This window comes from Lissotriton vulgaris, chromosome 8, assembly GCF_964263255.1.
Source record: "Lissotriton vulgaris chromosome 8, aLisVul1.2, whole genome shotgun sequence".
Taxonomy (NCBI): Eukaryota; Metazoa; Chordata; class Amphibia; order Caudata; family Salamandridae; genus Lissotriton; species Lissotriton vulgaris.
Genome location: NC_141696.1, coordinates 1,394,647,107 through 1,394,663,433, shown reverse-complemented (window position 1 = coordinate 1,394,663,433; position 16,327 = coordinate 1,394,647,107). Strand labels below are relative to the sequence as shown.

Genomic DNA, 16,327 nt, shown 5'->3' with positions numbered 1-16,327 from the left:
TAAGGTAAGGAATCTAACACTAACGTGTTTCTTTCAGATTCAACCTTATAGACCAGCTATCCTAGTAGCGTGGACGAAAGCAGTCTTTAGGCTAAACTCTTTATGGCATGTGAAGCCAGCTGTTTTACCACATATAACCTTTGAATACCAAATGAAAAGGACACCACACAGGTTGTTATGAAAATAAACAGTTATTTATTAACTAACATCCACCTCTGAACTCTTTATGAGGTCAGAGGGCTAAGCACATGACAATACTAAAAGGAAATACGAGTTCGCACAATATTTACAAGTGCGCCTTAGGGGCACGACAAACCATATACTCAGAACAATGGAATGCGAGGAAAGAAAGTACTGTAAGGAGATCCAAAGGCTGGAGGATCGCTGGGACTACGCTACGAACTAGGTAAGTAAGGAGCAGGAGGCCCACGGGACTCACGTGCAGAGTGGGAACTCTCACGCGGGATGCGTACCAACGTCTATGGATCTTACAGTTTAGAAAGTTACGGATTCCGGACGAACCCGGCTGGATGGAGGGAAAACAACAGTGGACCTGGACACTAGGATAGTGTACCTAGACTTCAGCACCTAGAAGCTTTAGTTACCTAACCCACAGGCTGCGGGTGCATAGGGATGAAGTTGCGTCGGGTTTGCTGCATTGATCCCGGTGATGCCTGAAACAAGGAGTTGCTGGCAGGCAGCCAGATGGAGGAGTCCGGTGGTTCCAAGGATGGAACTGGGAGGAAGGAGTCCTGAAAAGGAAGGGGACAGAGTCTTGGTCACTAGCCAGTGACGGTGCTGGAACCAGGAGGGAACCAGATGCTGTCGCCGCAGTCAGGTGAAGGAAGGGTCGCTTCTCTCTGTAGCTGCGCAGACCAGGAGCTGTTCTTCACGACCAGGCTGGAGGCACGAGCTGTCCCACGTAGTCTGCTGCTGTCGGCGGTGTCGGATCGTCGATCTGGACAACAGGCCTTGGCTAATGCAAGCCACGCAGTGGAACAAAGATGGAGTCTGGTGCGGACCAGGAGGGTCTGGGGTGTTTCTCGTTTACAGGGAAGCAAGGGCCAGTCTGGGGGACCAGACCAGCAGTGTCGGATTCTTCGGGTCGTCGTCTCAGAGGTCACAGGCCAGCCGGCGAGTGACCAGACAACAGGAAGAGCAGCAACCAGGCAAAAGGGCCCCACGCAGATCTCGTGGATGCTGAGGGGCAGGTCTTTGGTGCAGGAGCTGCGTGGGTGGGGGGCTTCTCAAACCCCAGTGCACTCACTCGAGGATCCCTCGGCGGTCGTGCTGGAAGCGCTGTGCAGGTTTTCTCAAGATGGCCGTCTCCACGTTGCTCGTCGCACCCACGGGTCCCAACTGTGCTGTGGATGTGGGTAGAGGTCAGAGAGGTCTGGAGGTCCGGGTCTTGTCGAGCTGGGTCGTCGGATTCCGAGATGGAAGGATTTTGCAGCAAACCGTACAGGAGCTTGATGGTGCCTGCGAAGCAGGATGGTCACTCCCTGAACATAGGGGAGATTCTCCAGTCTTCTGATGGTTCAGGAGGGAGAAGGTCAAGAGTTCTTCGTAGAAGTTGTCAAGAGTAATCTAATTTGGAATGGGACCAGCTCCTACCTTTATTCAGCTAAAGGGGGCTGCACTACGACTAGGTCCCTCCTCTGGGTGGGACCAGGAAGGGGTGGTTACACCCCCTTTCCTTTGTCCGGTCTTGCGCCAGCTCCGGGGCTGGGGTGCCCCAGGAACTGGTTCAGACCGGCATATGCACAGGGACACCTTGTGTGCCACAGGCATGTCTCATTCCTTTCAGCCCTGGCCTACCTAATACACAAAATCCTGTCTGGGGTGGTGCTAGCACGTCCGAAGGCAGGAAACCCTTTGTCCGAGCCTCCCACGCTGGAAGGACTCCCAGCAGCAGGTCAGACTTGTGTCTGTGGTGGCAGCATCCATTTTGTGATGCTGAGGCTCGAGTTAACTTTAACCGGGGTTCACAGTTACATATGTGTCATGTCCCTCTAGAAGGGTGGACTGCTACCCCCGTCACCAGAATTGGCGAGGGGGTAGTATTCCAATTCGTACGACACCTTACTCGACATGTTTTGATAATGCTATACCAAAGTTAGCATTTGACCGCGAGGTTCATAATGCACTTAAGAGTATATGGTATAGCGCTATCATGGAACAGCTATTAGGACTTGGTTCCGCAAGCTGCAAATGGGCTCAGCTCATGCCAGAGCACCATCTCACATAATTCCAAGCACTCTGCCTTCAGGATTGACAAGGCCTGCCATAGGAGTGACTGATAGGAATATATGTGTCCATTTTAGGGTTAGATATAGGGATACTATATCTAAAGCAAAGGGTGAATACACCACCTTGCCCCAGCTGTCGTGCAGCCAGTTGTGTCTGTTTATATGGCCAGCCAGGGGTGGGACAATACATGCTTCAGCCCCTGGTAGGCCCTGGGTACACCTATGCCCTGGATACCTAGGGTATACTGTACAGGGACTGATAAGGTGGCCCAGTACCAATTGATAAATGCACCTAAGGTACATGGTTGTTAATTTAGAGAGAGAACAGCTAGGCTGTGGGTCTGATTAGCAGGCCCACAGCCAGGGAAAGTCGTAAACCAGTGAAGCAAAAAGCAAAAATCGGGGGTGACCATAGGATTGCAGACCCTACTCTCCTACAGAGCGTGGGAATAGCAGCCCAAAAGGCAGACAGTGTTCATAGACCACAATGCCAGGCTCATGGAAAAAAGCATTTTCTTGACCAAGTTATCCAGCCGCTTGGAATCCCGATCTGGAGGTGCGGTTGGGAATACACCAGGATTTTCGTGGGAAGTGGAGGCTTAGACCACCAAGCTCCTTGTGGTAGGGGGTTCTGTGAGGAATTTGGTGTCCCCTGGCCCGGGCGGTGGTGGCATACTATTGTCCTGTTCAGAGGAGCCTCTGTGATGGGCTTGAACCTGGTCAAAAGCAGAACATTAGCAAGTACCTCGCTAAATGGGAGAAGCGGTTCTGATGGGGGCTCTCCTGGCTGAAGGACTTCCATCAAGAGGTCCAGGACCTCAGATGCCCTCCGCACCACCATTGCAAATAAAGCTCCCTCCTCCATAGCATTGTTGGAGGGAGAAAGCATGCCGGTAACTGGAGAAGTACCCAGTCCACTTGTGCTAGCCAAATCCTCCCACCAGTCTATATTGGTATCAGCATGGTATTCTTCAGGGTCCAGCAACCACTCCCATTTCTCCCAGAGTCCTAGCCCATAAAGGGGATTAGGCTTCGGCTGGGAAGGCATGGCTCTTGTCGGTGCCCGAGTCGGTACTCAGCTTGAGGACGTATGGGGCCCGTTTATGAAACTTCTCGATCCCCAGTACCCATCCCTCAAGTGTGAGAAGAACGGGCAAAGACTAATTTCTTCAGGACGCCTTTGGTGTCATGCCTCGACCCCCCCTTATTAGAGGAGTATTCCTGAGGTGGGGAGATTGCGGACTATCAGACCATTACCAAGACACAGAACTCCTCAGTCTGCCTACCAGATGAAAGGGCTATTCCAAAATGGACAATGTGATGGGGGGTGGGGGCACTGGATGAGAGGCAGTGCTGCTGACCACTACCACAGAAGGACCAAGTGACATTGGACTCTTCCACTAATGTTGGTGTGTTCTATCCTACACACATACTGGTAGTGAGATTCTTGGACCGACTTGGGAAGGAACTATGGCCTGGAGACACGAGCTATTACATTACTAAACTTGGGTAATGTCCATAGGAGGCACCATGGTTTATGGAGAGTAGAGCCATTTGGTTGATCGTTCCATCAGTACTTTCATTTATCCTTCCCTTCTTTCTTATCTTTTTTGCCGTTCTTCTGCCTGTGTATGCAGATGGTATTGCCAATGCTGTAGTCCCTATGTATAATGGGACACTATGAACATACTGTTGGTCTATTGTTATAGGTCTATTGTTTTTGGTCAACTGCACTGTAAACTAATAAATAATGATGATAAAAAAAGAATAAACAAAGACACAAAGTCTACATACTTACAGGTATACTGGGAGGAGACTGAAGGGGTTCAACCTGCACAGGCTGGAGACTACTTAGCTTTGCACCACTTTTTACCAAATTGATTCGAATTTCAAATTGCGACTGCAAGAATAAGAAAAAAGTACGTATAGAAAGATTAAATCTAGTCAGTTATTAAAATGTACATTAGCAGTGTTAACTTTTTCAATACATTCATGTTCAAAACATTAAACTGTGAACTGGGGAAATAGCACCACTCTAGAACCCATTACAAAGTCTGAAGGAAAGCATGCAGAGACCAGTTTAACAGTAAAAAACCAAACCAAGTATACCTGACATGGATGTTATTCTCTCAATAAACTAAACTGACATATGAAAGGAACTTCAAGAAATAAAATAGTTGGGGTAGTTGTTAATATATAGTTGTAAATATGCAGAAACTTTTGGTAGGAGCCATATTTCTACTACAACAAAACTGGCTAAACTGATTTTAGTTTGCTGATTTACTGAATACGATTGTTTGATTGTTTTTGTCAAATCTTTTTATTTTGATTTATAAAGATGAACATTACATTAGGTATTCCATCTCACACATTGGATCTTAGCGGCCGTTCTTGGGTAGAAGTATACCGACAACAGGTCACGACTAGAGGCGCCGTAGCAGTACATGCAATTAGACCGCCGGAAAATCATGAGCGCCCAGGTGCGTCTTTAAATGGTGATTAAAATTCAATACACCCCCACCCCCTGCACGAGGGAATAGGCCTTACATGTGCATCCCAATCCTGATAATGGTCATATGCAACAAAACAGTAGCAGGAACAACTAACTGCGACACTGTCACTGAAGTACATTACAAAACTCCCCCCATTCTCGACCCCCCCACAGTCCACCCGAACCCCCCCTTTCCCACTCATACGCTCAGGACACGCACATCACCTTGGCTAATGCTTCCTCACCTAGTTACCGCGCCATGTACTAAATCGTGCGTCAGGCGTGGCCACCTCTGCGCACTCCTCCCTCTCACCTGGTATGTCAGCCTAATGCCCCACCGCCCCCCACGTCCACTGCACTCCCTGCCACCTGCAGACGGTTTAGCATGTGCTCCCATTTCTCCGCCAAAGGCTCCTTCCAAAGCCCCACTTTTTCCTCCCGCCGGATGGATGTCAATTCTGCGCGAGCCCACGACGAAAGAGACAGAACCCATGCTCTTACACTTGGCAGGTCCCTTACTTTCCATCTCCTAGTGAGGAGTCGCACTGCTGTGACCATCCCCAGATCAAGGAAACGAGACGATGCATTGCCTTTGGGCGACCTCTTGAAGTGATGTAAGAGATATTTCAGGCCAGTTACAAGGGATAGTGCGACTGTTGCATTGTGCAAGTAGTGCATGAACGTCTCTCCAGTATGTGCCAAGGCCTGGACAGCGCCACAAAAGATGGAGCAGATCCGCGTTGACCTCATCACATCTGGGGCAAGTCGCATCTGCCCTATGAAAGTATCTGTTGATGAGGTCGGGAGTGAGGTAAGACCTATGCACTACGTAGACTTGGATTTGGCGAAATCGCATATTTCTAGGGATGCGCACCAGGCTTTTAAGGATCTTTTCCCCTTCTCTGTCTGCCAGCTCTCGCCCCATATCCCGCTCCCATTTCCCCCTAAGTGGGGTGAGGTTCAGTTCCGTGTGCGTCCACAGGGACGCTGCGAACCACTTAATTAGGTGTCTGCCCATGCCCATGACATGCAAATATTGCACGGTCAGGTGCTGCGCTGGCTCTTCCACAACATCATGAGAGATCAGTGTAGGAGGAAACACCCGGGTGGGAGCCCAACGTCCTCAACTAGTGTCTCATAGGGTATTAGCGCACCGTCCTGGTACAGGTCGCCCAGCGTCCGGATGTCCACTTCATGCCACTGCTCCAGCACAGAGTGCGTGAGCACCCCCCACGTCCGGGTGAGCCTTCCAGCGGCTTCGCAGGTGCATAATGGTACACCGAGCGCGTGAGATACAATGCCCTACGGAAGCATTTATATGCCACTGCCAGCAGCAGCGGGGTAGGGCGCGCTGGCGCCGCCGCCAATGGGTGAAAGAGCGCAGTGACCCGCTCTAGCTTGTAAAGCGGCTCGTTTTTGGCTGTGTCTTCTCTCCCCCTGTCTGCCAACCATCGGGCAACCCACTGGAGTTGCGCCGCTAGGTAGTAGTGCTTAAAACAGGGGGCAGCTAGCCCGCTCTTATCAGTGGGCAGGAACAGCTTCCCAAGGGCCCGACGATGCCTTGATGCACCCCAAACAAAGTTTCGGAGCAACTTATTAAGATTAGAGAAGAATGGCGCAGGCACGAACAGTAGCAAGTTCGCAAAATAATATAGAAGGCGAGGGAGCATTACCATCTTGACGAGAGCCACTCTGCCGGTAGGCGTCAGAGGAAGCGTGGACCAGAAGCCAATTTGGGCTCTGAGCGCCGCCACTGCCTAGATTCCCGTCCAGCAGGTCCGTCGGTTGGCGGTAGATCTGGATCCCCAGATACTTAAACGTGTCCACCCGCCCGGAACTGGCGTGTGCGATCCAAATAAAATGAGAGCGCACGTTTTGGGTCCAGACGGTGGAGCCTTTCTTCCTCTCTCGAGGGATGCGGAGGCGGAAAGAAGGTGGGCAAGGTGATAGATTGCCCAATGTGGAAGGCCGTGACTACCTTAGGTAGGAAGGAGGGCCTTGTCCGTAACACAACCTTGTCCGGATGGACTGAAAGGAAGGGAGGTTTACAAGATAGAGCCTGGAGCTAACTCACTCTCCTGGCAGAGGTGATGGCTACCAGGAAGGCTGTCTTCAAAGTGAGAAGGCAAAGAGGGCAGTTGTGAAGTGGCTCAAAGGGAGCGCACATCAGAAATGTAAGAACCAGGTTCAAATCCCACTGAGGCATCACGAAGGGAACAGGAGGGAACGTATGTGCGAGGCCCTTCAGGAATCGATTAACGATAGGACTTGAACAAAGAAGGTTGATCAGGCAGCCTCAGAAAGGCTGAAAGATAGCCCTTGATAGTGCCCAGAGCAGTGCCCTGCTGGGCAAGAGAAAGAAGAAAGAGGAGAACCTCAGAAAGAGGGGCATTAGGGGGATCCACAGCCTCTGCTGTGCACCTTCCCACAAATCTGTTCCACCTGCAGGCGTATACCGACTTCGTGGAGGGACGCCTGGCTGCCAGAATGATGTTGCAAACTTCAGGAGGCAAGTCAAATGGCCTCAACTGTCGCCGCTCAATCTCCAAGCATGGAGGAGGAGACTGGACAGGTCCGGGTGGAGGACCGTCCCCTGCTGCTGCGACAGAAGGTCCTCCTGAAGAGGCAGACGAACCGGGGGATCGACTGACATACTGAGTAGCTCGGGATACCAGTACCTTCGTGCCCAGTCCGGAGCCACAAGGATGACTTGTGCCTGGTCGCGCTTGATCTTCTTCAGCACTCTAGGCAGAAGTGGTATAGGCGGAAAGGCGTACAACAGACCAAAACTCCACTCGCGACGAAAAGCGTCTCCGAGCGAGTAGAAATTCCAATGCGCAGAACAGATGACATTGCGCGTTCTCTTCGGTGGCAAATAGATGTAACCAAGGCTCTCCCCACTGCAGAAACAGACCTTGCGCCACGTCCGAGTTCAGACGCCATTCGTGATCCAGCATGCACCGGCGGCTGAGTTTGTCCGCCCTGGTGTTCAGTGAATCGGCCAGGTGTTGAACCACCAGAGTCACGCCCTGATGTTCCAGCCATTGCCAGAGGCACAGAGCTTCCTGGCAGAGGGTCCACGACCCCACCCCGCTCTGTTTGTTGCAGTACCACATGGCGGTGGTGTTGTCCGTGAACACCTGCACTACACTCCCCCGACAGAGGGGAGGAATGCCTTCAGTGCTAGACGAATCGCCCGCAGCTCCAAAAGATTGATATGGAGCCGGGACTCCGCCGGAGACCAGAGGCCTCTGATCTCCGCCTCTCCCATGTGGCCTCCCCAGCCCTGGAGGAACGCGTCCGTCACAACTACGTGCTACGGTTGGGGAAGGGAGAGGGATCTGCCGCTGACCCAATCGCGATCCGTGAGCCACCACTGCAGCTGTCTCGCAGTACCCTCCGAACTCAGGCCATGGTTGGACAGGTTGCCCTGATGCTGGGCCCACTGAAACTTCAGGTCCCACTGCAGAGCCCGCATCCGCCACCGGGCGTGATGCACCAGAGGGATGCAGGAAGCCATCAGCCCCAGAAGCCGCAGCGTCAACCTGACCGAAACCTGGGATAAAGGCTGAAAGATTGGAATCAGAGCCTGTATATCCCGAACCCGCTGTTCGGGTGGGTAAACCCGAAACTGTGATGAGTCGAGGACCGCTCCGATGAAAAGGAGCTTCTGAGAGGGACACAGGTGTGACTTCGGCACATTGATGGAGAACCCCAGCTGGTGCAGGAGATCCGCCGTAGTCTGGAAGTGGTTGACGACTGTCTGGGGCGAGCCCGCCTTCAACAACCAGTCGTCGAGGTAGGGGAAGACTGAGACCCCTAACCTGCGCAGATGAGCTGCGACCACCGCCATCACCTTCATGAACACCCGTGGGGTGTGGTAAGGCCGAAGGGGAGCACGGTAAACTGAAAGTGCTCGTGACCTACCGAGAACCACAGGTAACGTCGATGGGCCGGCAGGACCGGGATGTGGAAATATGCATCCTGCAAGTCCAACGCTACCATCCATCCATTAAGACAATGTCATAACCACCTCCAATTCAGGAAATTTTTGAAAACCTTTCTGTTTAGTTCATTCTAATTATCACTTGCCGGTTCATAGGAGTTTCACTGTATTTTTACTTGCATGTGCTTCCAACATCAGTTTCATACCGGTTGTCTTTAGCGCGGAGATACCCCTCCGGGAGTTTATTCATAGAGCTATATAAACCCGCAAATAAATATATAAACCCACAAATCCAGTCTCCTGGGTCTAGGGCAGCTAAGACCTGAGCCAGAGTCAGCATTTTGAACTTCTCCTTCCCGAGGAAGCCGTTGACGTTCCTTATATCCAAGATAGGGCGTAGGCCCCCTTTGCCCTTCTTGGGTACCAGAAAGTAGTGGGAGTAGCAACCACCTCCTACTTCTGGCCCAGGAACGCGCTCGATGGCCCCCTTGGCCAAGGGGCCGAAACTTCCTCCTGCAGGAGCCGCAAGTGATCCCCCGATACGCGGTGGTGTTGCGGTGGCGTGACTTGAGGAGTCGTCTCGAAGGGGAGGGAGTAGCCCCTCCGGAAGATCTGCAGCACCCACCTGTCCGAAGTGACAGTGCGCCAGTGAGAGTGGTGATGGCGAACCCTGCCCCCCACTGGCGTCACATGGGCCGAAAAGCACAGACTAGGAGGGGTTAGAGGCGGATGCTGCGGGGGAAGGTGTGGACTGACCTCGCCATTGTCCCCGACCGCCTCCACGGCGGTTTCCACGGCCGCCGCCGCGCTGGATGTTAGGCTGCGGCGAGTGGCTGGCGGCTCGTGTGGGGACGCCCCTTCCTTGGCGACAAAAGGAGCGAAAAGCAGCCGTTTGCTGGCGCGGGGCCGAGAGGCCCAAGGACTCGGCCGTAGCCCTGGCGTCCTTAAAGCGCTCAAGCGCGTGGTCTGCCTTGTCGCCAAAAAGGCGATGGCTATCTACGGGCGAACCCGTAGCGGGCTTGGACCAGGTGCCCAAAAGAACGTAGGTCAAGGCCTCGTTAAAGGGCAGCAGAGGCTCGGCCGAGCATGACTGCGGTTTAAGGACCTCAGTGAGGAGGTTAGTCCTCACGGCCGCGACGGGGAGCTCAAGGCCCAAGGCCTTTGCAGCCCTCGTCAACACCACACCATAGGTTGCCCCCTCCTCCGAAGCCACAGAAGGAGGAGACAAAACCAGTGTCTGGAGAAGTGTCCAGGCCACTGGCCTCCCCAAGGTCTCCTGCCCAGTCCTCTTGAGACTGACACTCCCTGGTCAGAGGGTCTTCAGACCCCTCCCAATCCTCCTCATCACCCATCTCCTGATACTCAGGGTTGTAATTTAATGGGGCCGGTTCGTAGAAGAGGAAATCTCCAAACGGCGTCGGATGCGGCGCCCAGTGGCGCCGCTCCAACGTCGGAACAGGAGCAAAGGAGGAATCGGGGGCGGCGCCGCCCGAGGACGGCGCCAGAGGCAACACCAGTCGGACCGACGCCGGGGGGGGGGTCGTAAGGTCCACCGGTGTCCTGCGGCACCGGGCCCAAAGGCGCCGGCGACGCCGGGGCCACTTGATCTTGCGGTGCCGGGCCCGAAGGCGCCGGCGGTGTCGGGACCGTGGGGCCCTGCGGCGCCGGGCCCGAAGGCGCCGGTGCCGTAGGGGCCGAAGCACCCGACGGCGTCGGAGGCAGAGCCCTCGACACGCTAGGGCCCCCAGATGGGTCCGCTGGGCCCGGAGGCGCCGCGGAGCCCGTCGGAGGAGAAAGGGACCTCATGGCCATGAGGAAGTGCTCTATCTCCTCCGGCGTCACGTTCTGCCCATGGACCGTAGGGTGTGGGGTGGAACGTGACGCCCGCGACTCCGAAGGAGCCGCGTGAGCGGTGTCACCCGAACCCCCGAGCGTCGTGGGGAGTCAGAAGAACGATGACGCCTCTTCGACTTCTTGTGCTTCTTACCTGATGACGACTTCGACCCGGAGTGGTGCCGACTCCCGGAGCTTTGGTGGCTCCGTCCCCGCGACCTGTCCCTCGACCTCCCGTGGGACCGGGACCTCACGCGGCGCGGGGCCGACTGCCGGAGTTCGAGTCGCCTGCGGGACCGCTCCCGCCTGGCTTTCGAAGATATGGCCAAGCAGTCGGAGCAGGCCTTGTCGTCGTGGTCGACGCCTAAACAGGTCAAACACAGGTGGTGGGGGTCCGTGACCGACATCGTGCGGTCGCACTCCTCACAGTGTTTAAATCCGGGCATCCCTACGTCACCGATCGGAGTCGTTAGACTTCGAAGAATGATCCAAAAAAGATCAAAAGTTAGTCAAAAATTGACTTGGGTAACTACTCTTTCCAGATCTGCGCTGGGTGGCGCGGAAAAAAGAAGAACTGACGTCAGCACGCGGAGGCGGCGTCTACGTACTCCGACGACGTCATCACGGCGCCCACGACGCCGACGGAGGACGCGGAGCCGCAGACGACGCCTACCGACGCGCAAGGGTACTGCTACGCAAACGTTTCCGGATCCAGTCTGACACCTGGGGATATTCTAAGGTAAGGAATCTATCACTAACGTGTCTCTTTCAGATAGCTTTGACTAGATTGCGCTCCTCCCCATGCAAGATGATTTTTCTGGTTTGAAGTAGTTGCATTCTGCAATGCTCTTTCTGGAAGCGATTTATCTCTCTGCAGACTCCTCACCTTAGAATACTCCCCAGGTGTCAGACTGGATCTCGAAAAATGTAGTACCCTGTGTAGGAAGATGTTCCCCCACTTTTTGCCCCCATTGGAACTAATAGATGCTGGCTTTTCGACTCCGACAGTGCTCTGAAGCTTATTACCCAGGTTCCAGTGCCAGGGTTCTTTCCCCTAAACTGACATGTTCAATTGTAATTTAATTGACAAGGACGTTATAACCCTTGTAAGACCTAGTAAATAGACCCACTGGCACCTAAGGCATGGGTACTAAAGGGGGTTCCCAAGGGCTACAGCATGTATTATGCCACCCTAAGAAACACACACACAAATTGCATGTTTATGTTTACAGATTTCTAGAGCGCATGGCTGCTCGTAAGCGTCCCAGCGCTAGTGATAGAACAGGCGAGGACAAATGAGGAGGGTTTATGGGAACAGCCAGGACTTCCGAAGTTTGCGAAAGGAGAGAAGGTTGGGCTGAGCACGGATGTCCGGTGGGAGTGATTTCCATAGTTTGGAGGCGTGATACGAAAAAAGGCAGCCTCCTGATCGAGCCCTTTTGATCCTGGGTATTGAGGTCAGGTGAAGGTGCGTGGACCGAAGGATTCTCTTGGTTTTATTGGGAGCAATGAGATCTTTTAGAATAGGGGGAGCCTTGCCATACATGATCTTGTGAGTAGTGCAGAGGGCCTTAAAATGTACTCTTTCAAGTGTGGGTAGCCAATGAAGTGACCTGAGGGCTGATTTGGCTGAGCAACGGATGTTGGTGCCCGTAAGGAGCCGGGCAGCAGTGTTTTGCACAACCTGTAATTTGGCTGTCACTTTCTTTGGAGCGCCAAGGTAAAGGGCGTTACCATAGTCCAGTTTGGACAATATAAGGCCCTGGATCAAGAGCTTCCTAGACTGGGTGGGGAGCAAAGGTAGAATTTTGCGGGAAATGCAAAGAAGGCCATAACAAGCTCCGGCCGTTTTTCTGGCTTGGGTGCTGAACGTAAGGCCTTGGTCCAGCCAAATCCCCAGGCTTTTGATATCAGATTTTGGAGTAGGAGGTGGACCCATGCAAGGGGTCCACAGAGTCTCAGGGCTAAAGTGTGACTGGTTGCCAATGACCAGAATCTCCGTCTTTTTGCCGTTAAGCTTAAGATGGGACATGTCCATCTAGCCAGTTATATCCCTAAGACAGGAGTAGAGATCGATGGAAGGGTAATCCTGTTGACTTAGTGATACAACAAGCTGGGTGTCATCGGCATAGGTCAGAAGCTTAATTCCATATGGAGTGACTATTTTTTCAAGGGGGTACTGCCATTGCAGGCTGCGTGAAATGGTACAAACTATTGAGAAAATACGCCATGGCACGCTCCCAGTGTGTCACGCCCATACACACTGCATATACTATATGTAAGTCACCCCCACAGCAGGCCCTAGAGCCTTAAGGCAGGGTGCATTGTATTATATGTGAGGACATATCTGCATGAGCAGATATACCTGTGATGTCTGATTCCATTGCAAGTGTTCAGGAAGCCATTTAAGAACATGTACTGGGCACTGGTCATTACAAACTACCAAAGTACACACTGACAATAATGGTGTTTAGTATCAAACATCTTGTCTTGACAAATCCATATGGATGCCTGTATCAGATTTGTCCCAGCATGTATCCATGGCTGACTGGTATTGTCCAGCCTGCCACCACAGACAACTCTATGGCTCCCTGCAGGTGAGAGCCCATACTCTCGGAGGTCAGAAACAATGCCTGCTCCAGAGGAAGGTGTTATCACCACCTCCAGCAGGATGGTTAGTGAATCTGCTTACCAAGGATAGAGCTTTAAACCCATGCCGCCTTTGATATGCAAACCCAGCTTCCTTCAGAGCTGGAGAAAGCCCCTGCTGATCTGAGGTACATCTGGCACAAGAACAAGTGGGAAATTAGCTATACACTTGGCGTGTTGCACCTCCAGGCTAGTCACAACCCTAAGGTGGGCTACCTGATGTGCTCCACGAAAGAAGGGTTCCACCATCTTGTTTTTGATGACATTATGGAACTCTGGTAAAGGTTTTGGCCAACTCTCCTCAAGAAGTGGTCATAAGGGGGTATAGTAACCCCAGGGGGTAAATAGTCCATTGGCTACATCTCTTCACTCCCCTTAACGCTTATTTACTTACCTTTGGTAAAGCATTACCTGGTAGAGACCTCGTCTAGTTGCAGATTCCTTAACTTTTGAATTCTCCCCCAAGGCGTTGGACTCTGGTTGTTACATCAGTGGAGTCATAGAAGTGCCCTTCGGCACGCGGATGTCCGTTTCTTCTGTGGCAGGGTGGAAGACTCTAAGGAGAGGGAGTAGCCCCTTAGGACGATTTGCAGCACCCACCTGTCCGAAGTGATAGAACGTCAGTGGGGGAGGTGATGTTGAATCCAGCCGCCCACCGCCGTGGGGTACACCCCAAAGCTCGGACTAGGAAGGCTTTGAGGTGGATGCTGCGGGAGCGGAGGTGGACTGACCCGCACGCTGGCCCCTTGTGCAGCCACGGCCGCCCGCGCTGAGGTTGGTTCTGGGCAGGCTTCTGGCTGAACAAACGTGTAGGGGCGCCCCTTCTGTTGCCACGAAAGGAATGAAAGGTAGACGTGACCCGGCGTGTGGTGGAGAGACCCAAGGACTTGGCCGTAGCCAGAGAGTCCGTGAAACGCTTGAGCTGATGAAAAGCAGCGAGACTCCCAAGACTTTCGTTGCCGGTTGGTGCAAACCACCACTAATTCACTAAGATTAGTGATCAAAATAACGAGGCAGGCGCTGGCAGTTGGAAGGCAAAGAACAAGTTTATTGCTCTAGTGGAGAGTACATCACTTCAGACACCGGGGCTATCGTTAGGAGGTGCTCTAACTGCATCTCTGAGGCCTGGTCTTTTATAGGTTTCTTTCGTCACTTTATTGCATGGTCAAACATTCCTGGCATACGTTTATAAAATAGTGAAACATCCCTGGAATCCGCGCCTTTAAGCTAGTTCCCACACAAGTCCAGTAGCAAATGTTCCCCCACCCGGATCTTACAGATGATCGATATCTCGCAGCTGGACATTCCGACAGGACCTAAAACACATGGGATCAGTCAGAAAAAGGGGTCGGGTCACTGATTAAATTCCGGCCCCTTTGTTGGTGGAGCAAGTTCTGTGGTTACGTGGGCAATAAACTAAGTCCGCAGGGGTTGATTAGCACCTGGGACCGGATTGAGTAGCCAGGTGCAGTGGAGGAGGTTATCAGAGGGGCCTGATCGTGCGCAGAGGATGAAAGGACAAGTGGGTTTGGTGCGGGAAGTGGCTCTAGGGTATTGTCATGCTGACATGTTTTTACGACCCTGGTATGTGTGCTCGGGTTCAGTCAGAGAGCAGGGGGATGAGGGCGGCCGGGGTGATGCGCAGGTGACTAGCAATGTGGAAAATGGCAGCAGAGACTAAAACGGTTGCCGCTTACGTCTTCGTAGGGGCCTTCGTTACACAAGATGGCGCCGGCAATGTTCACATTTATTGTCTTATATTCAACAGTCGCCCCTTTGAACATATAGGGGCCAGCTTGTCAGTTTGCGTCAATGTCCATAATGTCCTGTACCTCTCTGTCATACATTGCTTTCATGTTTTCGCATTGAGTGTCCAAAGTCTTAGAGCGCAGAGAATGCAAACAAAGAAGACAGGGGTGGTATACAATGTATCCCCAGACAACAGCCACATATTACTAAGATCGGAACCAAGAGGACCATCAAGATCTTCCAACCCCATTCATCTAATATGCCCCAAAACCAATTTCCCAGTGTCCAAGTCTCTGGTTCTTGGTGGATCTCTGATGCCAGCCTGTGGAGATGTTCAATTGCCTTGTAGACTGATGGCGAGCTGTCAGGGTGAAAGTGCAGCAGCTGGCACGATGATGCGGCATGCTCCTCCACGGTCTGCTAGTACCACGTCTAGAACAAGGTGGTTCTGTAAAGCTACCAAGCGGACCGCCTGAAGCTCAGCTGTGTTGTTGGTGAGGATGCCAGCTGTGACGTTCAAGGCTGTTTCCACTGCTAGCGATAGGCGTCGCATGGCTCGGCTGTTTGCCATCGGGCCCCATAGCGGGTCGAGTCCTTTTGCTGCATCAAGGAACTGTGATGCAGCGGAGTCTGCTTGTTCTGTGTCTTTGGACCGCCTTTCTCTGTGATGGATTGCAGATGCTGTGTAGGTTGGCGGCAGAACAAAGGCAATGTAGCAAGTGCCCCCCCAGCCTTTTAAGAGCCAGGTGTAGGCTTTGGTACCACAGATAAAGTACATGTTGGATGATGCAATTAATGAAGGGGGGTCGGAAGTGTTCAGAGTCCTCGTTATATGGCAAGAGCTGTGATCTACGATCTTAGACGTGTGGCCTTCGATGCAGACGAGGCCTGAGACGTTCACCACAGATAGGGCCACTGTTAAAGTTGCGGCAGTTCGTTTCTTCAGATAGGAAAAGGTGGGTCTGGCTGGGTTGTGGTACACCTGCATTTCAATTCTTTCTTTGGCGGGATGTTCATAGGAAAGGTTGCATTCGAAGTCAGAGGGCAGAAGGGAGCAGAGGTTCTCCCAGTCTTGTTCAACCAGTACTCATTGTAAAACTGTTTGATGGTCCCATCGGACGTGGCATTGTCTTTGTAGCTCTCTTGCAGGAGCATTAACCAGGCAAGGCAGGACCCATGAACAGAGAAGGGTGAAGGGATGAAAGGAATGGAATGTTCAGTGGCATTAGGTAGCAACCCACAGATCCAACAGTTGGTGGCATTTGCGGCAAGATTGTGTTGGTGCAATAATTGTAAAAAAGAATTGTTCCAGAACTCTTTACGCCGTTCTCGGAGGCGCGGTGACAGTGACACCAGATAGTGTTCTTTCTTGGTGGTGGGTGACATTGTCCTGTAAGCGGGAGCATTTTC

At 52.7% G+C, this 16,327-nt stretch overlaps 1 protein-coding gene across 2 annotated transcripts in view; it reads right to left on the bottom strand.

Moving 5' to 3' along the window:
* Positions 1–16,327, bottom strand: part of LOC147698808 (E3 ubiquitin-protein ligase TTC3-like) — a 1,930,429-nt gene that overhangs the window by 283,261 nt on the left and 1,630,841 nt on the right. For both annotated transcript variants that reach the window (XR_015299370.1, XM_086935404.1), the window contains exon 41: positions 4,048–4,149. Coding sequence is in view for 1 of the 2 variants with exons in the window: in XM_086935404.1 (XP_086791530.1) it covers positions 4,048–4,149 (102 nt within the window). In the remaining variant the exon portion in view is untranslated. The remainder of the gene's footprint in view (positions 1–4,047; positions 4,150–16,327) is intronic.